We start from the raw sequence: 24,211 nt of genomic DNA, 5'->3' as shown, positions 1-24,211 counted from the left end.
TTTGAATCAGGAAAATGAGGCAATTGTGGCAATGTGGCATGATATGAATGCGTTGACTGAAGTAGAGATTCTAGAGCGGGCAGCCATAATGCCGAAAGCCTTGTCCATACTCACAGATGCTTGTATACACCATAATGAAATATGATAGCTGATATCTTGGTAGATATTGTATAGCACTCTATAGGTAAAGTAAATGTTATAGTACTATGCAATTCGTCCGTAATATTGTCCTTCGCCGCATCCATGTCTCAAATACACTGCCATCTAGGTGTTTATACTCCATCTATACTTGTATTATGAGCTTATCTACATTTTTCATCTTTTATATATGTATTTTCCCCATTAATATAGGTGTATGCCAACTAAATTTTAACAACATCCGCCTGTAGTTAATAATCTCCTTTGAGTATATTCTACTTACGCCGTATAGACACTCAGCATAACTCTCTCTCCATATGCATTTACTTCCAAGTCTACAGCTATCTCTATCATTTCCACTATGTATGTCTATGTACTCTTCAGCTATTACCTGTACCAAGATTTACCTGACTCGAAAAGCTATTCCCCCCGCTCGTACAACACGTCAGTCTCATACTTTCAGCCCTAATGTCTCGTCCTACGACGAACATGATCGCCCCAAAACTTTCCGGTTACTCTCATGAACCTTGCACACCGGTCCAGTTGTGGCTCTTAGACCTACATCAAGGGGCATATGCAAGCTACCAGTCGCAATTTCTCTCATGTCTGATAGCCAGACTCTTGTCCTAGTCCACTCCAGCCTCCAAGTCCTACATGCATCTCCCAGGGTCCAGAATCCCACAAGCTGAAACGCCACCAAATTACGCATCAGAAAAGCATGTGTGTACCCATTTCCTGCCCAAGTGACAGATAATATCAGGCTCGGAGATGATTAGTATCTATTAAGGGGCGCATGTGATGGAAGGCATCCTACTGGACAGCCTCATGGACCTGTCTATAAACCTGAGGCCAATAAATCATGCGGAGAAGTGGATGGAAAGAAAGCAAACAAATAAAAAGTGGAAACTCCTGTCTGAGATATCAGGCTAGATTCATTGGACAGAGTGCGATGTTGCTTGAGAGGCATTCTATGTGTCTACCAGCGATGCCCCAGGTCTTTTGCTGTTTTCAGTTCCCTTTTTCTCTCTCTTCTTCTCTGACCAGCGCAAGTAACTCCAGCCTGTTGTTCTAAGTTCGTGATTTTGGTCTCTTTATATTGCTTAATGAGTGTAAAATAGAAACGGTTATTTCTTAACGATGTTGATAGACCTCCGAAGGAAAGGTAGCTGTAAATGGAATGTGAATAGTAAAACAATAAACTCTCTGCCGTGTCTCAACATTTCGACCGGCTCCCAGGTAGCGAACGATGTTACCCGGTATAGCAGGTGCCAGAAAGAAGCATCTTTCATTCCATTTCCCATTCCAACAGTCAGGAACAAAACAACACGTATACAGCATCACGATATTAATATCCCATACCCTTTGCCCACATAGCACCGTGGCGCAGTAAAGTATCTACCATAATAGCTGAATAAACTTTGCGTCAGTGCCCTAATTCCGAGAACACATCGATTCCATATTTTGTTCTTTTTCTGAATTACAACGTACTTGCAAAGTTTACGCTTTGTACAGGCCAAATTAAAACTACCAGACAGAAGTTTTGTAGCACATCTACCAATCCAAGTCATCGTCAGGAACCACGCTCTCTCTGTCTCTCTATTCAGTAGGAATCGTATGCTCTGTGCTTCGTAGTGGCTATATCATTCCTCTGGGAAATATTCAACGCTGTCAATGAATCGAGAACCATCCACGCGAAGCATCCAGGTACCAATCCCAAAGGAATGGGCTACAAATCCAAGACCAGTACATCAAGGGAGATATACATGGACTGTACCTCAACAAACATAAAATATGTAGCATCTTCCAATTAACATGGAGAGTTCCCAACAACTCCGTCGTATCGCTCCTTCCACATCTTTTAGGGTATCAAATCGGAGGAAAGGGGAAATTTTTATGCGCTGTGATCTTTCTCTCGGGCCCCAAAAATGCGCTGGTCGACATTCTACGGCGTCTTATCCTTCATTTTTACAGTCGCCTCTGCGAAAACAGCGTATACTCCTGGTGCGCCGCGAGTCCACGACCAAACGTTCACTCCCAACCATGTCCTCCGGGTCTCGAGAAAGGAATTCTGCTATGGTGGCATCCGGAGATATACAACTCTAGTCAATGATACGCTGCCGGGTCCTGAATTGCACATCCCCGAGGGAAAAGTCGTATGGATCAGAGTGTACAATGACATGAACGATGCCAACCTCACCATGGTAAGCCAACTGTCATCACCATACTTACTGATGGCTAACTACAAGATAACAATAGCACTGGCATGGCCTTGCTCAGGCTGCCGCGCCCTTCTCGGACGGCACTCCCATGGCCAGCCAGTGGCCCATCCCGCCGCACCACTACTTTGACTACGAGCTGAAGACGCCTGAAGGCACCGCCGGCACCTACTTTTACCACTCGCACGTCGATTTCCAGACCAGCACGGCAAACGGGGCCCTCATTGTGGATGATCCGAGCGACCGCCCCTCGCCGTATCCTGTCGAGGGCGGCGACCGCATCATCCACATATCAGAACTGTTCTACGGCACAGACAACGAAATCGCCAAGGGCCTCCGGGAGTCGCCGTTTAAATGGTCTGGAGAGGCGGCCGCCTTCCTCGTCAATGGCGATTCCATATCCTCCTGGCGCATCACTGATCCAGGATCCGCCAAGCTGACCGTCATCGACATCGATCCCGGCAAGTGGTACAGATTTAGATTTATTGGCGCCATGGCACTGTCATATGTCTCGCTCGCTTTTGAGAACCATGGCGATCTTGAGGTGATTGAGGTGGACGGGGGCTATACCAAGCCATTTTCCGTACCCCTGCTGCAGATTGGTTCCGGCCAGCGGTTCAGCGCGCTGTTCAAAGCAAAGACGTGCGCTGAGCTCCAACGCCTTGGCAAGCTGGATTTTTACTTGCAGTTGGAGCCTCGCGATCGGCCCAGCAGTGTGGTCAGTTACGCTGTCCTGCGCTATCGAAATACCTGCGGCATGAACGGCGATCTTCATGTCTCGACAACTTCAGTTCCCTCCAAGAGGCCCATAAATCTCCCTCCCACGATTGAAGGCTTTCTGGACTACAAGCTAGAGCCCCTATACCCCAATGACTTTCCTTCCGCCAATGAAGTCACTCGCCGAGTGTACATCTACGCCCAGCAGCAGGTGGATAGGTACGTCCTATGGACTGACAACGATATCTCATGGGTAGATGAGGAACCCCTTCCTCATCAGACCAGCCCAACAGAGCCTTACCTCGTGTCGTTGTACAAGAACGCGTCTTGGTACCTACCCAACTATGAGGCGGCTATCCACAACTACGGCGTCGATCCGCGGACCAAGACATATCCCGGCAAGCTCGGAGAAGTCCTCGAGATTGTATTTCAGCAATTTGGTCAGCGCAATAGCAACCCCAAGTGGGGTGGAGGCCTCGACACTCATCCCTGGCACGCCCACGGCAACCATATATACGACATTGGAGGAGGGCCAGGCGTATTCCATCCTGAGATTGCCGAGCAGCAGCTCAAAGGCACGCATCCTATACGGAGAGACACATCGATGCTGTTTCGGTACACCGAGAGAGTAGAGCAAAACCAGCCATGGGGGTGGCGAGCGTGGCGGCTGAGAGTGGAGGATGCCGGCGTGTGGATGATTCATTGCCATATGCTGCAGCACATGGTCATGGGGATGCAGACAGTCTGGGTGTTTGGCGACTCGAGCGATATAATGAAGGCCAGTTATCCAGACGTGACGGGGTATTTGGTGTACGGAGGAAACGTGAACGGTAATGCTACGCATCCTGCAAAGGTGGTGCATTTTTATGAGGCAGATTAGGCGGCTTGAGTTGTTATTGGTTAGCAGGCGTAGAAAAGTAGGATAGATGTCTTGGTTGAGTCGCAAGACACATGCTTGGATAGTAAAATCTTGTAGGGGCGTTTGATAGTTGGTTGCAATAAACTAATCTGACGTGAGCTGCTGTCGAGATGACTCGAATTTGTGACATGTGAAATAGTCTTAAGCAGAATGAAAGATAGAGGGGGAGAGAGAGAAAGACCAAAGAGTGCAGGGATACTGACGTGGCGGGAGGATCATGTCCACCCACCAGCAACAGTGAGTCGACTTCACAAAAAGAAATCACATTAATCAATTCATTCTTCACCAAAAGGAGGACAGGATTCTTGCACACGTGAACAGAGCAACTTGGGCTCAAAATCTTTTTAATGTTTCTCTTCCAATCGTTAAACCTCGCAGGCTGGCTATCTCCAGAGGAGGGGGAAAGAAATATGAGGGGGAATCACTTGAGGAAAATTCCTAACCCTTTACTAAAAAGCAAACATCAAATCCGAGACTCCAGTCCACATATATGCCTAATATTTTTTTAACCATTGATTTTGGATATCATTTTATCCACTAAAAGAAAAAAAGAAAAAATTACTACATATTTTCTTTCTTTCCTTAGTGAGCCAGAGCACGGCGGCGGTCACGCTCCTCAGCAATGGTGAGCTTGACACCCTTGCCCTTGGGCAGGGAGATCCAGGGCTTCTCCTGGCCAATGACGAAAACGTTGCTCTCACGGGTGGCAAAGGTGTTGTCAATGGCGTCCTTGATGTGGACAATGTTGAAGCCTCCATCGTGACGCTCACGGTGGGTGATGACACCAACACGGCCCATGTTACGACCACCAGTGACCATGGCGACGGCGCCAGTGTCGAACTTGATGAAGTCAGTGATCTTGCCGGTGGCAAGGTCAATCTTGACGGTGTCGTTGACCTTGATCAGGGGGTCAGGGTAACGGATGCTGTTTTGGAAAAGAAAAATTAGCACTCGCAGAGGGAAATTGGGGAACATACAGCCGTAGAATAAAGCTTCCATCGTTCCTCTTTTTTTCTTCATTCTTTTTGCTCTTCATTTTTCTCCTTCTAATCTCTCAAGATTGAGAGAAGAGAAATGGGGGGAGAAGAAAAGAAAAGCCAGCAAAAGGATGAAAAAAGTGTGGGTGGAAGGGAGGAGATGAAGTTTCTTATGTTTTCTTCTTCTGTATCCTTCTTCTCTTTTTCCCCAAGAATCGACCAAAGCTTGATCCAACGACTGAATGATGTCTGACAGAACAACTCACGTTCGTGCATCGTGCGTGACCAAGAATGGGATTCCACCACGGCCCAGCTGAACGCGCTTGACCTTGCCCAGCTTGTACTCGGCCTCCTCGGCCTGGATGCGGTGGACGGTGAAGCGGCCCTTGGTGTCGTAGATGAGACGGAAGTTCTCGCCAGTCTTCTCAATGGTGATAACGTCCATGTAACCGGCGGGGTAGGTGATGTCGGTGCGGACCTTGCCGTCGACCTTGACGAGGCGCTGCATCATGATGGCCTTGGTCTCGCGGTAGTTGAGAGCATACTTGAGGCGGTTTCGGATGAAGACGATCAGGGGCATGCAGTCGCGGAGCTTGTGAGGACCGGCAGAGGGCTTGGGGGCGTACAGGCCGGACAGCTTGTCCAAGAGCCAGTGGGAGGGGGCGCTAAGGCGCTTCTGGTGCTTCTTGCTGTGAGAGGAGAGAGGTCAGCTTGATTGATTCCATTATAGTGTTGTTTCATTGCTCCAATGTCTTTTTGCTTGTTTGCAATTGAAGCCATATCCTCAAGAAAAATTTAAAGTGTTGCTCGACAGTCAATTTGCGCCAGCGCAACAAATTCATTTTCTCCCTCTTCTTCTTTACGAGATAGAAGATGATGATGATGATGGATAGATGCTTCTCGACATTGTTTTTCATTGCTGGTACTCACATTCCTCGGGCCATGGTGACGACTGGCTGTTTTGTCGGATGATGAGAACGACGAAAAGGTTGAGCGTGGATCAAGATCTAAAATGAAATTGGCGGCACGTCTTTTTTTTTCTTCTCGCTTCGTGAGCGCCAAAATGTGGGGGCTTCCTTGCCCTAAGGCTGGATAGCAAAGCATCGAGTCTAACATTCACGTGATATAGCCTTGCATCCAATGCCGTGGTTTTTCCGATTGTCTCCATAATGATGCTCCATTTTACTCCGTATGGACGCTATGGAGATGGGCTCCATAAAATTGTAAATCACCAAGACGATTACTAAGACGAGTGTGACGATGGCTTCATCTTGATGCTGTTAAGCATGGGCACCAAAAGACAGATAAATAGACGGGCAGGTCAATAGAGTGATAGATGTATAGATTGATAAGTCAATTCATTGATGTTTGCATTGCTATAACTCCTCCCATCCAATCCCATCATGTGTAACGTAAATACGGGTATTATAATCCTTGCCAGTCCCCTTTCCATATGCGAGCTCAAAAGGTGGCAACACGTCAAGTGAAGCATGAAAATATTAAAGCTCCTAAAAAAGAAAAAGAAAGGCATTCCTAGTTATCTGTCTTTAAAACAGATGCCCAACCAAAAGAAAGAGAGAGAATGTAGATGCAGGTAAGAAGTAGCGATAGAAAAAGAGCAAGGGCTGTGATGATTACTGCAATGATGCTTGTTTTGTTGTTGTTGTAGATGGATTCTCATCATACCCATATAATCGCCATCTAGGTCTTTACGCTTTAAGAGCGTCAGAAGCAGCCAAAAGCGACCGGTAGATCAAGGTGGTATCGGCATCGATCGTTGGCGTCACTGGCAGCTCCGAAGGATTCTCAGAGTTGGATGCCAGCTGCTCCTCTGCAGCCTCTCCATGCTTAGCAGACTTGCCAGGCTTGGGAGCTATGGGACGCAATGTATTGGAAGCAGCCTTGAAAGAGTGGTTGATGGTCATGTTAACCATTGGCTCGAGAATATTGTTGGTGCTGACATCCTTGGGCTGAAAGACGCCCTTTTCGATGCGCTGATAGATGTAGGGATACTTGTTTCGCACGCGATCCCGAAGGTCCGTAGGCTTCCGATTGCCAAGGTGAAAGCGCTTGTCACGCTGAATCTTGGACCAAGTCGGACCATATGTCTCGAGGCCCTGCAAGATCTCTTGATCGTCTCGGCTAGTAAAGGTGGTCCTCTCTCGCCGACGGGCCTTCTTAAAGGGCCCAGTAATCCCGAGCCCCACAAGATCCGACACTTTCATGCGATGAGCACGACTCTTTTTGGCGGGAGGGTCGTCAGGCCTGACTGGACTAGAGCTGGGTAGCTGGTCCTTGGTCGGCAGGGCGTCGCCTGCGTCGGTCATGACAGTATCGGCGGACTCATCATCCGGCTGTTCCGACTTGCTGGGCGACGACGTCTTGTTTGCTGATGGCCCTTTGGCACGAGCCTTGGTTTTGTCAGCGTCGGTCACCCTCATCTCCTCCGGACAGCAGGTGCGAAAGCGATCCTTGAGATCACCTGCTGACCGGGAATTAAATAAAAAATCCGGGTCGTCTAGAATGTTGGTCCACCTTCCGACACCATGTCGATCAACGCCCATGAGCAAATGGTTCGTCTCCTCCTCTGACCATTTCCGTCTGGGCTTGCTTGAACGCTTTCTTGAGGTTCTTGGCTTGGGCACAGGTTGGTCTGGCTCGGGCGATAGACGGGGTCCCGGGGGACTATAGCTGAGCTCGTGAAGGAGCTTGGACTGGCCAGCATCGGTATCATCAAAAACACTAGACGCTATGGGGGGAAAGAGAGCGACGTTGGGCGGCGGCTCGAAGAGTCCATTGATGATGGGGGGCATGAAGGGTGCCTGATGTGCCTTGGGCTTCTTTGCAGGTTGTGGAAGCTGTAAAAAATCATCCTTGATATGGATAGCAGGCCGCTTCTTGGAGTTTGAAGTGGTAGAGGGAGAAGTGGTGGAGGTTGAGGCAGCGGCAGGAGGAGTTTGAGATGTAGAAGTAGAGGCAAAAGCTGACGTAGTAGTGGAGGTAGAGGTAGAAGTGGAGGCTGCAATAGAGGCAGAGACGGCCGCAGTAGAGACAGCGGCAACGGCAGAGGCGTACAGAGAGGACGACGAAGGTAAAGGAGCGTCATCCTGGAAGTCCGGCACGTCGTTGAGGATGCTCGAGAACGAAAGGTAGGGAGCCGGCTGCGCAGACACCGACATGGGCGGCACATCGCTCAACAACAGCCGCAGTGGAAACACGCCCGAGCTCCCGGCATATTTGCCTTCCCTAGAATACTCGGAATCTCTCCTGTGGTCCGGCGAGGCTGTCGTCGCCTGGTCTCCAGCAGGAGAAGACGTCAGTGGAGCTGCATGACCTCCTCCGTTGATGCTCGGCAGAGCGGCATGTCGTCCAGAGCTGCCAAAGAATCTGTCTGCGCGAAGCCCTTCGAGCTGCAGCGGAGGCAGAGGCCCATCGCGAGTGCCGGCAAGGGTGGGCAATTGCAGCGACGGGAGCGACGGCAGTTGGTGTAAGTCGGCAGTGGGAGGCTCCGGCGTTGTTGGCTCATCATTCAAGAGATGGATTAGACGCGGCTCGATGGTAGCCATGGTCGTTCTTGTGCGAACTCAGCTGAGCCGAAGCATTGAATACAAAAAGATTGGTTGATGCCAAGCTGGATTCGATGTCAGTCCAGGTGTTGGATGATGAAACGCCGCACGTGAGGAAAAAGGCTGAAGTGGCGTGGTTCGATTTGACGGCAGCACAAAGAGTGACGAAAGACGGGTGGAGAGAGAGAGAGAGAGAGAGAGAGAGAGAGAGAGAGAGAGAGAGAGAGAAAGCGAATGAATAAATGAATGGAGTCTGCGAAGAGAAAGAGGGAGAAAGTGAGAGTGTGGGAGAAAGGAAAAGGAAAAAGTAAAAAAAAAAAAGAAAAGAATAGAGACAGCGCGTGGTAGCGCGGGAGAGAATGAGAAGCGAGAGGGATGGACGGATAGAGGGAGGAGCTGGAGCTGGAGCTGAGGGAGCTGAAGTGACGGACGCTCGGATGTGCCTGGGAGCTGGCGCTGGTATGCCGCGCTGCCGCCACAAAGGAGTTGAGTCTCACTGGCGTTTTTTCGGCTACTACAGCACCGCACTGGCTAAGACGCAGCTGAGTAGCAGTAGCAGCAGCAGCAACTGCGAAAATGACTCTCTCTCGCTGACGCGATGCCACTACTGCTGCGGCTGAAACTGCTTTTGGAAGGGCGAGCGAGGGGAGGCGACAGCGACGTCGGGGGCTGGCAAAAAGAAAAGGGAGAAGACGCTGGCCGTGTGGCAGCACGTGAAGCACTGGATGAGGTATGGAGAAGGGCCGGAATGAGGTTTAGTGGGAGGACGACGCCTGAGACAAGAGCCGCTGCACTGAGCTGAGGGGAAAAAAGCAACGAAGAAAAAAGAAAGCACAGGGTCTGTCTCTCTGGTTACAAATCGGCATTATTCAACAGCGCCGCGTCCTGTTGAGCGTTGAGTCCAGCTATTAGTGATCCGAATTGACCAGTCCGTCCTGCATCTGAGCAGTCTTTGCATCCAGGCTTTATATGTTCGATTCCATATCGCCCTCTCTTTGCCCGAAATAGCCGTCAGTCCATCTCGGGTGCTGAACTTGTACCGTGTACCGTGCCGTGGTACTCTACACGCGGTCCGTCGACACCCGAACGGCTTACAAAAGTCGCAGCAGCACCAACACGCAGTCGCATCGCGTCAAGCAGAAGCACAAGGCAGTTGGATGTAAAAGTGAAAAATAGTAAACAAAACCTCTAAAAAGAGAAAAAAAAGTGACGGCGGCAAAGCGACTGCATGTAAGCGCCGTGGGCAAAGTGGAAGAATCACGTCGCTTCAGCACCAACACCCGCTGCGGCTGCCCCGCCTCGCATTTGACTGACACTCATTAACAATCATCAGCCAACATGAAGTTTTCTTATCCCCGCTGCCCCTCGCCCCGAAAGGGGGAATTTCCCCCAAAGCCGATGCTGCTCTGCGTTGCGTCGGGTCGGCGATCGTCGACTTGATTGTCGAGTAGCGCACTCTCAGACCAACTCCGCGGAAGGCGTCCAATCGCCATTCAACATTTCTCAAATCAAGTCCAATATTTCAATTGTATTTTCATATCACCAACACTCCAGTGGCGCCTAAACTTGAGCATCGTCACCAACAACGTTGCCTTGCCGAGTACAACTGCGGCTACTCACTTACGAACTACCAGGCATTATCCCTCATTGTACGGATACTTTATACTCCATTCGGAGGGTATTACTCCGGCTCCACAGTCCTTCTTCAACTTCGGAGATGCCTTGTTGACACCAACGCGTCTCCATCTCCATCTCCAGCTTCGCTGTCCATCTATCAGCATCCCAGCTATTCATCGCTGCTCGTCTTACTCTGCTTCTTCCAATAGAATAACCCCTCATTCCTCTGTACATCCATCATCCAACAAACAACGCATATTCATCATCCATCATGGCCGCTTTGCTGCCACGGTTCCCCCGCGTCGTCTTTACGATCCTGGAGCCCATGTCGCTGTAAGCCCACAACCCTTGTCTGTTATCTCAATCCCCATTCAGTCCAATTGGCATTCAAGACAACCTGCCATTCCAAATCCAAACATCTTCTTTCTGTCCATCGCACACGTCTTGCTTCTCCATTTTGAGCCGCCGTCTTTTGGTCCTCAGATGCTTGCTTGCATGAATTTTTGGGAGTTGATTTGGGAGCTTCATCTCCAGTATCACTGGTGATCTCCTTGATTAGTAGTAGTACTTCGTATCTCGTAACTGGCAATTACAACTACTTAGTATACACAACTAACCTCTCGTTTGAGTGGAAAACAACAACAGCGTGGCAGGCTTCCTTGGTGCCGTATACGATCCGGCATGGTTCGTTGCACAGCAGATCCCCCAGGAAAAGCCCCTCGTGGCCTCGGAGAATAGCATCGTACTGGCCCATCAACTGGGCAACATGTACCTAGGAATGTGTCTTGTGGGCTTATCTCTGTTCTGGTCCACCTCCGATGTCAAAGTCATCCACAGCTACCTCATCGCCCTCCTGATTGCTGATGCCGGCCACGTTGGCTTCACATGGTACGGCATGGGTTCTGAGCGGTTCTTTGACGTCTCTGGGTGGAACGCCATGGCCTGGGGGAATCTAGGAGCCACAGTGAGTGTACTTTGTACAGTTTACATCTACTCCCTTCCTTCTTTTCTCGTCCTCATCTGCTGTCTATTCGCCAACAGCTCTCCGAGCCGAGGAGAACCGAGGAGAAAGATAGCTAAAGTCGCATTGATGCTGCTACGTTCGTTGGCATTACAGCTAACCACGTGTCCAACCATTACAGCTGTTTCTTGCTTTCACCCGCATTGCCTATCTTTCAGGCATCTTTGGCCCAGATAGTACCGGTCCGGCATCCATTAAGCCAAGCAAGAAGAAGAAGAAGGCCAATTGATAGGCTGCAAAGCTGCAATCCGATGCTGCGAGGTGGTCCAAGCTTATGACACCAATATCAGTCGTAAATGATGGCAACCTCGCTAGAGACTGGACTCACCGCTTCCTCCAGCTAATAAACGGAAAATTACCAGCTCAAGCTGCATTACAAGAGGAAGCTCGTCTGTTCCGGCAGTTCAGCTTAGTCTCGAGCTTTCAACGATACTGGCGGGGTTTGACATCTCATTGCTATTTTAATTGCATTTGCTTCTCTGTTCAGTATAATTCCGAAGCCTTTATTAGAAGTAGAAATCATGCTACATATCCCGCATAAAGTTGCATGTATACTTGTAAAACTAATAAAATCCTGTATTTACCGCATGCATACCACCAATGCGCATGCTCGATTGCCCTCAGCTCTATAATTCAGCAACGATAACCCTTGTTCCTCTATGTAACTAGAAGTTTCACAAATAGGTTCTAGTCAGCTCTGCATGTATAACCCAATGTAGCTAGCACATGTAGGAGCAACCACCACTTGTGTCATTTTGCGACTGACTCGGGGAGACTTTCGACCGGATGGCTACAAATCTTGGAGGCTCAAGTTTAGCTACTCGGGGTAGCCTGCTATGCAATAGTAAAGGATCGCGCTGAAAAGCTCAATGAGTCGCATAGTAATAAAAATTATAGGCATAAAAGATTAAAGCTATATGTTGTACGCTTTCCAAAATCACATCCAGCCAGTCCACAGAGTTGCGCTTTCGATAGCATAGATACTTGAGAAAAGGCATACTGTTAAGCATCAAGTTAGACAAATTTACTGAAAGACGACTTTGTGAATTTAGTGGGGCCACTCATCTGCCACTATATCTTTGCATGTTTTTACCTTTTCCTAGATGAGGCAAAGAGATCAAAGAGATAGTTCTGTTGTTAGACTCCGCAGTAAATATCAACCCGTATCTGAAGTCACGTTCAACATGATTTTAGAGAGAAGAGGGGAAGAAAAGAGAGCAGAATGAATCACATGGAGGAGCATAAAAATTCCTCTCTCGAAATGACAGGATAACAAAATGATGTATATGCTTGCATTAATGGAGATGTAACAAACATCATGATACTTTTGGATACCAATAAGATGTAATTGAGATTGAGGAACCGTCTGTCGATGCTCCCAGAGCATCAGCAGCAGATCGTTGAGAAAGCTCGTAGAGGCAAACGGACAAAACTATGTTGTTCATTTGCACTTTTTTATAAGAGCCTCTAGACAACCTTGAGATAATACTACTTTCTCTACTTTCTCTACTCCGGCTATTAAAAGTCAATGTTGAGGGATTTCTAATGATTCAAAATATATTCTTATAAAGTGTTTAAATGTGCCTCATCCAGCTGGCCTAGCTCGTCTCTTACGCTGCCTAGTAGAAGGAGTCGGAGAACTTCGTGCCCTTTTCTGAGTAGAAGAAGAGGGTGGAGGATTGCGTGCCTTGTTTCGAGTAGAAGAAGAGGGTGGAGGACCGCCTTGATTTTGTCGATTAGAAGAAGAAGATGGCCGAGGATTGCGTGGTCTAAGCTGACGCCGAGGTTGCTGGTAATCTTCACGATCAGCCGATGTGAAACTAGTTGTAAAGCTCTCCTCAACGCCGTCGCCCCTTTCCATGCTTCCATCATCCGTGCCTTCATTTTGACGCCGCGCTCTCTCATTGGCCGTCTCAATGAATCGGTCACGGTCTTCCTTTGCCCTCATCCTCAGATTCCTGAATGCTGCCCTGCCAGTCGAATAATTCTCTTCGTCGTTTAGCGCATAAGCTCTGAGCAGAGTGGTATGGCAACCATGTCGCTCTCCGGGCTGGGTAGGGGCAGTCAGATGGTGTGCGTATAGATCGAGTTGGTGTCCGCGAACTAAAGTCGCCGTGAATGCATAGGCGTTGCCATCGTATACAGGCTCCTCATCCACGAGATAGTTCTGCAAAGCATGCATTATATAAGCACCATGAGCTCCGTTCAAAATCGACTGAGCCCGTGCTACCTTCCATTTTCCTTCTTCGCTTTTGAGCTCTAGAAAGAAATTGGGCGCAATGGGGGCCCCTGTTTTTTTTGTTGGTATTATCGTATTGTTCAGGTCTTCTCTTACATTTATGTTCACATCTTCAGGGTCAGCACCGTCGAAGAAATCGGGCTGTAGTCTAGCTGTAGTATCCCCAGTAATTGACGCCAAATTGGTAAACAGACGTTCACTACTATTCGGGATGTCTGCGTCACCAGAAATGAGTGGAACTACTTTTCGCGCCAGGTCAGCTTCGGACGCAACTGCGATTTTCTCCAGAAAATCTTCGTGAGCGGTCTCAAGGACAACAGAAGGGGAAAGAGATCGCCTTGACTCCTTTAGAATTTGGCGAATCTCTTCAAAATTATTCGGCTTGGGTGAACGCCTGCCGTTGGAAAGTTTATAGCGAGGAGGGTAGATGCAGTATTGTATTAGATACTGCATGAAATTGTCATCGTATGCCGAGGTGCGTCTGCTTTTAGATGTGGCTGTCCTTCTTCTAGTCCGCCGTGTCTGCCGGGTGCTTGAGGACAAGAGAGATGCTCCATCATGGTTCAAGGGAAGTAGTGTCGACGCCATCGAGTGGGTAATGTTGGATGGCTCTGGATACTGAGCAGGGCGGTTAGTCCATAGCTTTGGCAATGAAGGCAAATACGCGCGCATACGCCTGTTAGATCACTGAGATCTGGACCTCCAGTTGCCGCAAACCGGGCAAGCTCCGAGCGACCAAGTTTCGCAAGCGCAACAAGCTTTGCGCCGCGAGGTTTTACAAGCCCTGCTGCAGGCGTAGTTGTAGACTTATATGGAGGGAGGTTCTCGTTCCGCCGGTCTAGCTCTCGTAGAGCGCGAGGCGTAAGCCAGATCTTTGATAGACTATCGTAGAACTCGGGGGAGAAATTCGATAGCCTACGAACCGTGCCGCTTGACTTTGAGCTCTTGGAACTATGGTCTGGCGGGGATTCATCTGCTCGCCGCCGCTTTCGTTTCAAGGTCTGCGCCATGGATTGATGGCAGTTATGATGGAGGTATGCCGCTGTGTGGAGCAGGCTAGAATATAAAGACAAAGGTGCTGCTCAATCTCGCGGTAGGAATTACATAGTAATGAGATGCTGCAAGCCTGATGCACGAAGCATCATATGAGGCTCAAATGCGCCTATCAACAATAAAACCATCACACCCATAGTGCGCGCGTTGTTGGTTGTCGGGCTCCGAGGTGATATAATATTGAGGTTGATATGCAGTTGATTGGAGAAAGCGTGGGGATCAGACGGCATCTCCGGCCTGCTTCTCCCTTCTGACTATCCTATTTAGACCTTGGGTTACGCTTTGCAGTCCTGTTATGATTCAAAATGATACGTAACATTATCCGATCAGGCCCGTTTATCCCTGTTTGCTCTGCGACAGGCGTAGAGTTAACCTGATTCATCAAAATATACTACCTGTTGGCCAGGGAATTTCTTGCAGATGGGGCGTATGTAGGTCAGCTGAGCTGGGCTGCAGTGCTCGTTTGTATGAGTTATTTGTAATTGTCTAACATTGAAATGCATCTAAAATAGTGTTATATATATAGATTTGAAAGGTAATTAAAACCTCGATTAGTATATACTTTACTTAAGAATTTCCAGTACAAAGTATTTCTCACATGTTGATTTTATGCCAGGCCTGATAAGCTTTCTTGTTTGCATCAGCCGTCGGGCACTAACAGGGATGGAAAATCAGCTAATGCTACCAAGATTTACTAGCCCGCGTATTAGTGCTTCCCTTTTTAAGCCCAACCAGGCCATCTCCGTCTAGTCAGATGGACCTGATGGCCACCAAAGCAGCAAATTACACTACAGTAGATTTTCCAAAACCTGGCCAGATATACATATTATACCTACCTATTATAAAATGAAGACTGTTATTCAGCATCCTAACCATAGTAATGTCGCGAATTTATAGCTATTTTAATCTACTGCCTCTACTGCTAAGTGTATATGGCAGCTAGATATTGTTATCAGTGGACTGGCTGCCTTGTTGGGCTATATCTAGGGTGTTTAAGAACGAAACTAGGGCGCTAAATAATAATTCCCAATAAAGGATATAAAGAAAGGGAAAAGAAAAGAAGAAAGAAAAGGCTCCTCTTATGCCTGTGTTCCATGTCGTACGTGAACCACTGCTTAATGCAATGTCAACTCTATCTAGGTCATGATTTCCTTAGCTTACCCTGTTTACCAGCTACTTGAAGGGGAACCAGGGGTGAATGCGGATTGCAGTTTGAGACGCAATGGCACTCGTCGCATGACTTATGCTCGCCCGCTTGGTAGGGAGTCCTCGGCCTGCTGTTGCTCTCTTTTCAACACTCGCTCCGTGGGTGGGTATTACAAAGGAGAACCACTGTGAAGAATACAATACGTTGAATAATGGAGAATTTTTTGCTACACTTAATAGAGGCTGAAAACTATAGTATTGTTTGAGCATTAGTTATCCCCGCCTTGCCTATGCTTTCAGCTGTCAGGCTTTCTAATTAATCGACAACCCGACATTGAGCTGACGATGGATATAGTATTTTACCATCTTGTCCATCACCAGCCCAACCTTTTGCCTTGAGATCCGGTTCTCCTGGAGTTTGCACAACAAGAAGTTCGCCAATGGTAGTATCACAATTTGGATCCCTATACGTTATGTTAGAACAATATACACTCGGCCGAAATGTAAACTCTTACCTGAATAGCGCACACTCTATAGGACCTTCCACCTTGAACGACAAGTACTGGTCCACGAAACTGACATAATTTAGACTTGGGCAATAATATTCAACGGCAGCCTTACCTGTTTAATTCCACACAAGGGCCGTCAGAAAAATCTAATATGTCCCCTGTATAACCAGGTTGAGTATATAAGGCGCCCTATATTTAATGAGTATTCAAGGAAGCATCGTAGAATGTAGTTAAAATACTTACATTAAATACCCTTTGCGCGCTTGCATTAGCCGCAAGCAAAGTTAAGGAAGCAATGTGAGTGAGTCTCATCGTGATAGATGTTAACAAATGGTTTATAAAAGCTGTGTTTATTGAAATGGAGGAAAATTAACAAAATAGATGGGAGAGAGGAGGGTATAAATACCTGAGAAGCTTGGGGAAGGGAGATGGGTAGAGAGTAAGCTATCAGTCTGGCAGGGTATATTTCCACTCCACAAGCTTTTCAAGCTATAGCATATCTTAGATGACAAAGATATAGTACAGTAAGATGTGAAGGAAATCTAGTGATATTGCCTTTGGGTTATAGAAGACGCCATCTGGTATCAGCTAGTAAATCATTTAGTAATATTGTCTCCCTTGATAGGGGGCGGCCGGGCGGTCATACTTTGCCCCAGTTAGCGGCCGCGTGGTATAGGAAGATTGGCCTTTGTTTTTATTTTGTGGTAATTTTTGCTCTTTAATATATTAACAAGTATGATACATTGATGTATATCGCCTCAAAGAAGTCTCCATCAGCTGGAATATAATAGAAAAACATATTCTTAGCTACCTATGTAATGGTATAACAAGTTTCCAAATAGGAAAAGTAAAAAAATCTTCCTGCAAGCACGAGAATAAAACGGAATGTCATGAATAAAGAAGCCATCGATTTAATCCAGGCGCCCACTACCTAAGGTAATGACTATCACCTATTCAATCCAGTCGGCCTCAATCTAGCCATCTACCTAGGCCACCTTGCTCTACTGTATCAAATCAATCTTGATCAATTTATGTGACATTGATCAATCCAGCTTTCCAATATAGGCGCACTGAACAGAAACAACATTCTCTCTTTCACCACCCCAGTCCGCTGCTGTAAGATTCCATATTCCCGGAGAGTCCACGTTGACTACGTGGTCGCTAAAACTGCAATTCTGAGCGCTATTCTGTATGTTAGAGCAATTTCCATAGGTACTCCATCAGGAATGTGAACTCTTACCTGTATAGCCCACAGTTTAGGCCTTCTTCCACTTTAAACGACAAGTAAGGAGGGATAGGGATAGAGGGGCTAATACAAGTTAGATTTAGATGGCAGCATTGAGCGATAGCCTTACTCGACAATGTTCAAACATTTATCAACGGGAACATCCAATTGCTTCCCGCAGTAATTTTCTTTGGTAAAGAAAGCAGCCTATATGTAACAAATATTTAGTAATGTATTGTAGAAGGCGATTTAATTAAAATTTTATGCTTTATTAAAAATCTTACCTTCTGTGCAGTTGCAGTAGCTGCAAGCAGAGCTGAGAAAGCAAGGGTAAATGGTCTCATAATAAATAGATGTCGGGTTGTTCTTTAAATTGAAGAAAAGAAAATATTAATAGCACGAGCCGAGGAAGAGCATGATATAGATACCTCGAGAGCTTACAAGAGGGAAATAAGTGGAAAGTAGGGCCTACAGTATTGCATTACATTTGAGTAATAAAGATATGGTACAGTAAGACTCAAAAAGCAATGCCGTAATATTGTCTTTAAGCTATGGGCACCCAAGAACATTGTCTAATTTGGTGGGGAGGACGACTAATTCTTCCTTATAGTATTAAGATCTGCATAATAGTAATAATGTCTCACTTGTTCAAGGGCAATTAAAACTCTGGACTTACTACCTTACTATCTTTATTGAAGAAGGCTGTAAAGCAGATTTGCGAAGGCGCCAACCGGAGAAAACAGCAACTTCCAGCTTTGCCGACTTCCACATGATGACGATCTTTGCTGAGTATCATTATTAGTATACTTAAGTTTATGATCCCTAGGTATTCCTAGATTTATTAGGTCGGCTGCCAGCATATCATTGTTGCTGCGGGCCAGCAGTATTGGTCATAGCTGAGTCAAAAGGTTGTAACTGTAAGGGAAATCTACAGGAGTACAGGAACAGAACCAAATTCTACATAAAACCGAATTTTTATACAAGAGGCCTGGAGAGCTTTCGCGAGCAGCCGCACAGCGACAGCTCAGCAAAGACAGCTCTTTGCAGTGGCACACCATGCATTTTGTTGAAAGCAAGGCACTTGACAGTCTCAGAACATTGAAGCATTATTTCTCCGTGAATCGCGGACGTCTATCTTGGCAACTAACACAGTGACCGAGAACAAGCATTAAATAGTAAATGGGCATTTAGCTACCTGGATACATGTAGGTATCTATTCAGAGGACCTCCAGCATTTCACTGGCCAATGCGGATATATGGCTTTGGAAAGCGTGATGCACAAACCGGGAAATAAAGAGAAGCAAGTAAAGAAGATGCCGCATGTACGAAAAAGAATTATAATCATCTTTAACTCTGATAGCTGACTTCATTTCATACTGCGGCTAGAGACTAAATACATAGTAATTGTTTTGGCATAGGCTATGGCCACCTTGTCTGGGTATGCTTCCAGCTGGCAGACCTTCCGACTATTTGACATAGGCGCACTGAGCAGAGCCGATGGCAATACTTTTGCTATTCTCTCCAGTACCAACCCAATCCGCTATTCTAAGATCCTTTATTCCCGGAGGTTTCGCGTCAACTACGCCGTCGCCAGAATTGCAATCAGGAGCCCTGTACTTTATATTAATATAAATAGGTAGTTTATGGAGCACGAACTCTTACTCGTATAGCCTACAAATTTGACCTTCTGGCACAAAAAGCCGCCAGTATCCAATATAAAAGGAACTAATATAAGTTAGAATCAGATAATGATATTTAGTAATGTCCTTACCCAACGTTTACACAAGCAGACACGGGAAAATCCAATTCTTACATTGCGAGCGAATCCAGATCACTTAAACTGGCCTATATCTAATAAATAATTAATAGAGCGTTACGGAAGGTGGTTTAATTAAAAACTCATGCTTGGTTATAGAATCCTACCTCTTGTGCAGTGGCAGTAGCTGCAAGTAAAGCTAACGAAGCAAGGTTAATGAGTCTCATAATACTAGATGTTGGGCTGTTCTTGAAATTGAAGGAAAGAAATGATTGATGTTTGTTTAAATTGAAGAAAGGAAAATATTAACAACACGAGACGAGGAAGAGCAAGATATAGATATCTCACGGCTTACGAGAGGGTTATAGGTGGAAAGCAAGACATATAGTATAGCGGTTCGCATCTACCCTCTCCAAAGCTACCAATCTAATCCCACGTCTTAGGTAGTAGACATATTACAGTAAGATGCGAGAGAAAATGCTGTAATATTGTCTTAAACTAAGGAATATGGCACCTAGTTTCACTCAGCAAGCTACAGTAATATTATCTCACTTGGTATAGGGACGTTCCACAAACTCAGTAATACAGCCTAGCTTCATAATTGCTAATGCCACCTATGGGGGTTCTTCTTTGCACCAGACCAAGTCTTGTGAACCCTATAGTAATATTGTCTCAATTATACAAGGGCAGATAGAACCTGGTGATACTGGATCTCTAAACTTCATCACTTTTACTAAGCCATGAGGTAGATTCGCGAAGGTGTCAGCCGGAGAAGATTGCAGCTCCCAGCTTGGCTTGTATCATTACGACAGAATGTCAAGGCCAAAATACTTTTCAAATAAGAAAAGAAAAAATTGACTGGCAGTCAATTGTTTTTACCCGGCCTGACAGCGAGCTCTTCTCCCACTCGAGTACACAGGGTAAGCGTTGGCAAGTACTCGCCCGGTCTTCAGGTCATGTCGCATTCTTTGTTTTGGCGAGGAATCAATAGCCAGGATGGCCCGCCTTGTATGCATGTATCAGGGTTACAGGTTGCAGGGCCTGATAAAGAATCATTGTCAGAGTGGATTGTCGCTGCAGGTGGGAGTTGGCTGAGGACCTCGAGCTCAAGAAAACGCCTCTTGGAGACCCGTGCGTGCCATCAGCAGAAAATCAACGCCGCACTTTGTAACACAAAAGCCAACAAAGCCCGCGTTTTGCCAGCCTTGATAGGCCGATTCACTCATCCGTGCTGCAAAGGCGCGCTCCACGCCTTTTTAGCAGCAGCTCCGCCATTTCCTCCAAACTGAACCGAGGCTGCTATCAGAGTTTCTCGCCTACAAATAAACCCAAAGGCCCGCCCCAGGCAGAATCGCAGCTTAGCGTGTCTTAGCGCAGATCAGGTCAAATTCCCAGTCTCAGCCACTTTTTCTCTCTCTTGCTCTCACGCAAATCTCCCTTTGACCTCGACAGGCTGCAAACAGGGTTAGGCTTGGGGTCCGGCAGCTGCGTTCGATTCGCTGCGGCGTTCACGACGGCCGGCAGACTCGATCCCGACGATTCGCAACAACAAAACAAACCGCCGCCGCCCGCCCATCCGCTGACCCCAGCAAAGGATCCGAGCATCACTTCCTAATCCAATTCGCCCTATTCTTCTGCTTCTTCCTATTCACCCATTTTCTTTCTCTTTTCCCATCTGATTGTCCCGCTCTTCTGCCTTATTGTCCCACTCCAACACCGTATCCGCTCTTCTCCTTGGTGCAGCTACCGTGCGTAGCTAGCTCAGAAATGCAGACCAGGTCCAAGAGAGCTGCCGAAGCTGCTCTGCCGCTGCCGGTGCCGCTGCCGCCTTCATCTCCACAACCCGCTGTCAGAAGAAATCCTCGCAGAGCAACTACGCAGAAACCTGAAGAGGATGTCAGAGCCCGAAACTCTGACGCTGGCGCTGACTCTGACTCTGGCTCTGACTCTGACTCTGGCTCTGGCTCCAACCCTTCGCCCAGTTCTCTTCTAAGCTCTCCCGTAACCATAAGCTCTCCTTCCCGTCTTCATCTACCCACTTCCTCTCCCTCTCCTCATATTGCCTCTTCATCTTCTCCGGTTTCAGCAACAGCAACAGCAACAGCTGCTGGTGATGCTGCTCCTCCTCCTTCTCAACTCACGCCTTCACTATCAAGACCCAACGCTTCTCCTACACCACCAGATGTACAGGTTCCAAAAGGCTTGACGTCTATACCACGCAAAGGGTCCATTATCTGGGACCCTAAACCACGTCGAGGAGCTCCTCGGAATCTCAGCCTCAGTAGTCTATTTTCAACCCCTAAGAGGGATTATACTGACGACGAGGATCGTGAGCAAACCCCTACCTCACCACCCAAATCAGCAACTGAGTTGCTGGCAGAGAAGATGGCACAGCGCGAGATTGAGGAGACAGAGGTCGAGATATGGCTAGAGGCCACTACTGCTTTGGCCAGGGATGCAAAGAATGTCATCAGTGCGCTTGAAGATAAAAGTACACGACATGCATACAAGCAAGTACTCCAAATGAAGATCAAAGCCTTTGAAATGTCTCGCAGCATCTTCGCTGGCCCTCAGCCTAGCTTTCGTACTGGCTCTCGTCCAGAAATTCCTTTTCTCAACTGGGACTGGGTAAACAAGATAGAAGACGAGGACATATTAGACATTGCCAAAAAAGCAGTTCCACTTGCCATCAAGATGGCAAACATTGCCACTGCTCTCCTCCAAATCAGGTCCATCGAGAATGAGGGATACGATCCTGTTCCTTTTCTCGAGGCTACAGATACCAGCTTCCCGCAATCCTTTGCTGCTGACGAAAGCAAGCACTTTCTACGCTTGTCTTTGGAAATTCGCACTCAGCGAGCGATTGAAAGCATTGCTGTATCGCCTCAGGCCACAGATCTGCGCGGAATGTTGGGCTATGCCTTTTGTGTAATGAATTCCCCAAATGCTCCAAACAACTACAATGCTCTCTTTGCCTATGGCCCGTATAAGCCATTGGCTGGGCTCTCTGATGACCAGCTGCTTGACGTGTGTTCAGAAAGGGTTAAAGACATATGGCAGCTCATGTCCGAAGACGGTAAGAGAGGGATTAGAACTCCTGTTGATCTGCCCTCCGTTCGAGCCAAGTATCCTCTTCCTAATACGCTCGAGCTTCTCAAGAAGTGGCTTTTGAATAGGTATTCATCGGTTTCACAGTTGTTGGAGAGAGCAGAGCAGGAACAGATTGCCAAAGAGAAGCAGATGCTATTGGAGCAATGGCGTGCCGAAGAGGAGCTTCGAATCCAAGAGGAAACCCGAGCTCGGGAGGGAGAACAACGAGCTCGAGAAGAGGAGCGGCGAATCAGAGACGAAGAACGACGGCTCAGAGAAGAGGAACGGCGAGCCAGAGAGGAGCAGAACCTTCGGGCCAGAGAAGAAGCCTTGGAAAAGGAGCGGCAAGCTTGGGAGAGAGAGAAACTCCTCAGGGCGCGGCAGTCTGACGAAAGAAGGTCACGAGAAGAAAGAGATAGAGACAAACGGCCGCCTCCGCCCGATGATGAAGACAGCCTGTTCCTCTCCGACTCCCCTAGTGCTTCTCCCAGAAGCGTGGCTAGTTCCCAAGGAGAGTCGCAGCGGCCGCAGATCCAACGAGGCGGAGACAATCCATCCAGAGAGTAAGACTTATCTTGCCCAATCTATCCCTTTTTCTTGGTTATATCATTTCTCCTTGTGCCCCACCTTAAGTGGACATTAGACTATGGTTGCTGCTTGTTCAACTTGCTAATTTTGGTCTCTAGGGATTCTTTATTCCAACGTAGCGGGATGGCCGGCCTGCTTCGTAAAGTATCTCTTGCGGGATCGTTCTCAGGCCAAACGCAGCAAAAACTGCCTGCTTCAAAGCCGTCACATACACGGCCACATCAAGGCAGCCGCCGTGTCAACGGCAACGGCAACTACGAAGAAGAGGAGGAAGAGGATCAAAGCAGAGACGCCAGCGACGATGATGATGACTTTGAAACGGATCGGCGGCCTGTCAAAAGAACCAAGACAACCAATGCCCCGTCTTCTTCAGCGCCTGGGCCTCGCCAGCGACGAAAGGAGTATAAAGAAGCTGTCGCTACTGCCGCCACTTCTGGACATGCTAGATCCGCCGCCACACCGCCATCATCATCTATGCTAGACTTTGGCGAGATCGATCGAATAAAGGATCAGGCTCGCGCCAACGCGCGACTAAACCACCCACGCCCCCTCAAGCGGCGCCAGATCTGGAGCGAGCGCGACTCCATCACGTTGATCGAGCTCGTCGCCAGCCGTGCCGCCGGTTGGGCCGACATAGAAAAGGCGGACAGCCACCGCTTCGAGCTCCCGCGCAACGCACAAGCCTACCGCGACAGGGCTCGCAACATGAAGGTCGATTTCCTCATCTCGGATGCGGTTCTGCCGCTTGGTTTCGATTTGGTCAATCTTAGTAAGAAGGAAAACAACCGTCTGCAGATGCTGGGCAAGAACCCTGCCAGGATGGAAGCAGATGTCGATAGGAATGGCAGGCCTACGAAGACGAAATACGTCCCTCTAGAGGCAGAGCTCTATGGACGCAGAGAATAAAGAAGGAAAGGAGCGTTGGTGGAAGGATGGTAAATTATGTGGTTTTTTATGCGTGCAATGAAGATGGCTAACTTTGATTTGAACTTTTATATCGGGATTTTGCAAAGGATTATTACTTGTATCAAGTTACTGGGAAACGAATGCGAGTTTAGGAAAGGGAAAAGCGTCAGTTATGCGTTGTAAACCGAAATTTTATGCGGGTTTGAGTTTAGGAAAAGGAATTTGGTCGATTCTGGGTCTAGATATCATAGTTGGCTTGGTTGGCTGCTCTACTGTGCTTACTTTATTTAGTTGCTTGTTTTATTGCGTATGCTCGATATGGAATCGACTGCGCCAATCAAGTCTACGTCTTCAAGTCTATATTAATATTGTTGATATCTCAAATCACAAAGTCAATAAACCTTTAGTCTAGGTGTAACAGCCGGCCATTACGTTTACGTCTTATCAGCCGCCCTCAAAGAGAGTAGAGAGACCAAAGCATCAGTTCATACGCACCAGGAAAAAATCGAGAGAAAAAAATGGTCAAGT

General features: G+C 47.6%; 7 protein-coding genes across 7 annotated transcripts; 3 read left to right on the top strand and 4 right to left on the bottom strand.

Moving 5' to 3' along the window:
* Nucleotides 1–1,982: 1,982 nt before the first annotated feature.
* GGI43DRAFT_418699 (Cupredoxin) lies at nucleotides 1,983–4,314 on the top strand. Its single transcript, XM_083207575.1, has 2 exons — nucleotides 1,983–2,339; nucleotides 2,395–4,314. Exons 1-2 carry the CDS (start codon nucleotides 2,064–2,066, stop codon nucleotides 3,949–3,951), a joined length of 1,833 nt encoding a protein of 610 aa, XP_083055337.1. The 5' UTR covers nucleotides 1,983–2,063; the 3' UTR covers nucleotides 3,952–4,314.
* A 3-nt stretch (nucleotides 4,315–4,317) lies between these two features.
* On the bottom strand, nucleotides 4,318–6,025 carry GGI43DRAFT_418694 (40S ribosomal protein eS4). The gene is made up of 3 exons (XM_083207574.1): nucleotides 5,898–6,025; nucleotides 5,234–5,656; nucleotides 4,318–4,915 (listed from the first exon to the last, which is right to left on the bottom strand). The coding sequence occupies exons 1-3, from the start codon at nucleotides 5,909–5,911 to the stop codon at nucleotides 4,573–4,575; spliced, it is 780 nt and encodes a 259-aa protein (XP_083055336.1). The 5' UTR covers nucleotides 5,912–6,025; the 3' UTR covers nucleotides 4,318–4,572.
* A 262-nt stretch (nucleotides 6,026–6,287) lies between these two features.
* Nucleotides 6,288–8,734, bottom strand: GGI43DRAFT_418692 (telomere repeat binding factor family protein). The gene has a single exon (XM_083207573.1). The coding sequence runs from the start codon at nucleotides 8,531–8,533 to the stop codon at nucleotides 6,677–6,679; it is 1,857 nt and encodes a 618-aa protein (XP_083055335.1). The 5' UTR covers nucleotides 8,534–8,734; the 3' UTR covers nucleotides 6,288–6,676.
* A 1,144-nt stretch (nucleotides 8,735–9,878) lies between these two features.
* GGI43DRAFT_279548 (uncharacterized protein) lies at nucleotides 9,879–12,078 on the top strand. The gene is made up of 3 exons (XM_083201210.1): nucleotides 9,879–10,483; nucleotides 10,796–11,114; nucleotides 11,293–12,078. The coding sequence occupies exons 1-3, from the start codon at nucleotides 10,422–10,424 to the stop codon at nucleotides 11,398–11,400; spliced, it is 489 nt and encodes a 162-aa protein (XP_083055334.1). The 5' UTR covers nucleotides 9,879–10,421; the 3' UTR covers nucleotides 11,401–12,078.
* Nucleotides 12,053–14,890, bottom strand: GGI43DRAFT_279528 (uncharacterized protein). The gene is made up of 2 exons (XM_083201209.1): nucleotides 14,085–14,890; nucleotides 12,053–14,028 (listed from the first exon to the last, which is right to left on the bottom strand). Exons 1-2 carry the CDS (start codon nucleotides 14,418–14,420, stop codon nucleotides 12,757–12,759), a joined length of 1,608 nt encoding a protein of 535 aa, XP_083055333.1. The 5' UTR covers nucleotides 14,421–14,890; the 3' UTR covers nucleotides 12,053–12,756.
* Nucleotides 14,891–17,161: 2,271 nt separating this feature from the next.
* GGI43DRAFT_388789 (uncharacterized protein) lies at nucleotides 17,162–17,687 on the bottom strand (the record flags this gene model as incomplete). The annotated part of the gene is made up of 4 exons (XM_083204111.1): nucleotides 17,162–17,300; nucleotides 17,359–17,427; nucleotides 17,474–17,550; nucleotides 17,628–17,687. The coding sequence occupies 4 exons, from the start codon at nucleotides 17,685–17,687 to the stop codon at nucleotides 17,162–17,164; spliced, it is 345 nt and encodes a 114-aa protein (XP_083055332.1).
* Nucleotides 17,688–20,424: 2,737 nt separating this feature from the next.
* On the top strand, nucleotides 20,425–23,769 carry GGI43DRAFT_279418 (uncharacterized protein). Its single transcript, XM_083201206.1, has 2 exons — nucleotides 20,425–22,752; nucleotides 22,876–23,769. Exons 1-2 carry the CDS (start codon nucleotides 20,867–20,869, stop codon nucleotides 23,681–23,683), a joined length of 2,694 nt encoding a protein of 897 aa, XP_083055331.1. The 5' UTR covers nucleotides 20,425–20,866; the 3' UTR covers nucleotides 23,684–23,769.
* Nucleotides 23,770–24,211: the final 442 nt, after the last annotated feature.

This window comes from Trichoderma evansii (assembly GCF_050947405.1).
Source record: "Trichoderma evansii strain SZMC 28006 chromosome Unknown GGI43scaffold_38, whole genome shotgun sequence".
NCBI lineage: Eukaryota > Fungi > Ascomycota > Sordariomycetes > Hypocreales > Hypocreaceae > Trichoderma > Trichoderma evansii.
Note: the sequence above shows the minus strand (reverse complement) of the source record. Positions and strands in the feature narration are given on the sequence as shown.

Excerpts from the sequence above, each read along its gene's own strand:
- GGI43DRAFT_418699 (XM_083207575.1), top strand. The coding sequence starts at position 2,064 with ATGCGCTGGTCGACATTCTACGGCGTCTTATCCTTCATTTTTACAGTC. Across the intron at positions 2,340-2,394 it reads ACGATGCCAACCTCACCATG|CACTGGCATGGCCTTGCTCA; the intron begins GTAAGCCAACTG and ends AGATAACAATAG.
- GGI43DRAFT_418694 (XM_083207574.1), bottom strand. Across the intron at positions 4,916-5,233 it reads GTCACGCACGATGCACGAAC|CATCCGTTACCCTGACCCCC; the intron begins GTGAGTTGTTCT and ends TTTCCAAAACAG.
- GGI43DRAFT_418692 (XM_083207573.1), bottom strand. The coding sequence starts at position 8,533 with ATGGCTACCATCGAGCCGCGTCTAATCCATCTCTTGAATGATGAGCCA.
- GGI43DRAFT_279548 (XM_083201210.1), top strand. The coding sequence starts at position 10,422 with ATGGCCGCTTTGCTGCCACGGTTCCCCCGCGTCGTCTTTACGATCCTG. Across the intron at positions 10,484-10,795 it reads ATCCTGGAGCCCATGTCGCT|CGTGGCAGGCTTCCTTGGTG; the intron begins GTAAGCCCACAA and ends AAACAACAACAG. Across the intron at positions 11,115-11,292 it reads GGGGGAATCTAGGAGCCACA|CTGTTTCTTGCTTTCACCCG; the intron begins GTGAGTGTACTT and ends CAACCATTACAG.
- GGI43DRAFT_279528 (XM_083201209.1), bottom strand. The coding sequence starts at position 14,420 with ATGGCGCAGACCTTGAAACGAAAGCGGCGGCGAGCAGATGAATCCCCG. Across the intron at positions 14,029-14,084 it reads ATCTCAGTGATCTAACAGGC|TATCCAGAGCCATCCAACAT; the intron begins GTATGCGCGCGT and ends CGCCCTGCTCAG.
- GGI43DRAFT_279418 (XM_083201206.1), top strand. The coding sequence starts at position 20,867 with ATGCAGACCAGGTCCAAGAGAGCTGCCGAAGCTGCTCTGCCGCTGCCG. Across the intron at positions 22,753-22,875 it reads GGAGACAATCCATCCAGAGA|GGATTCTTTATTCCAACGTA; the intron begins GTAAGACTTATC and ends TTTGGTCTCTAG.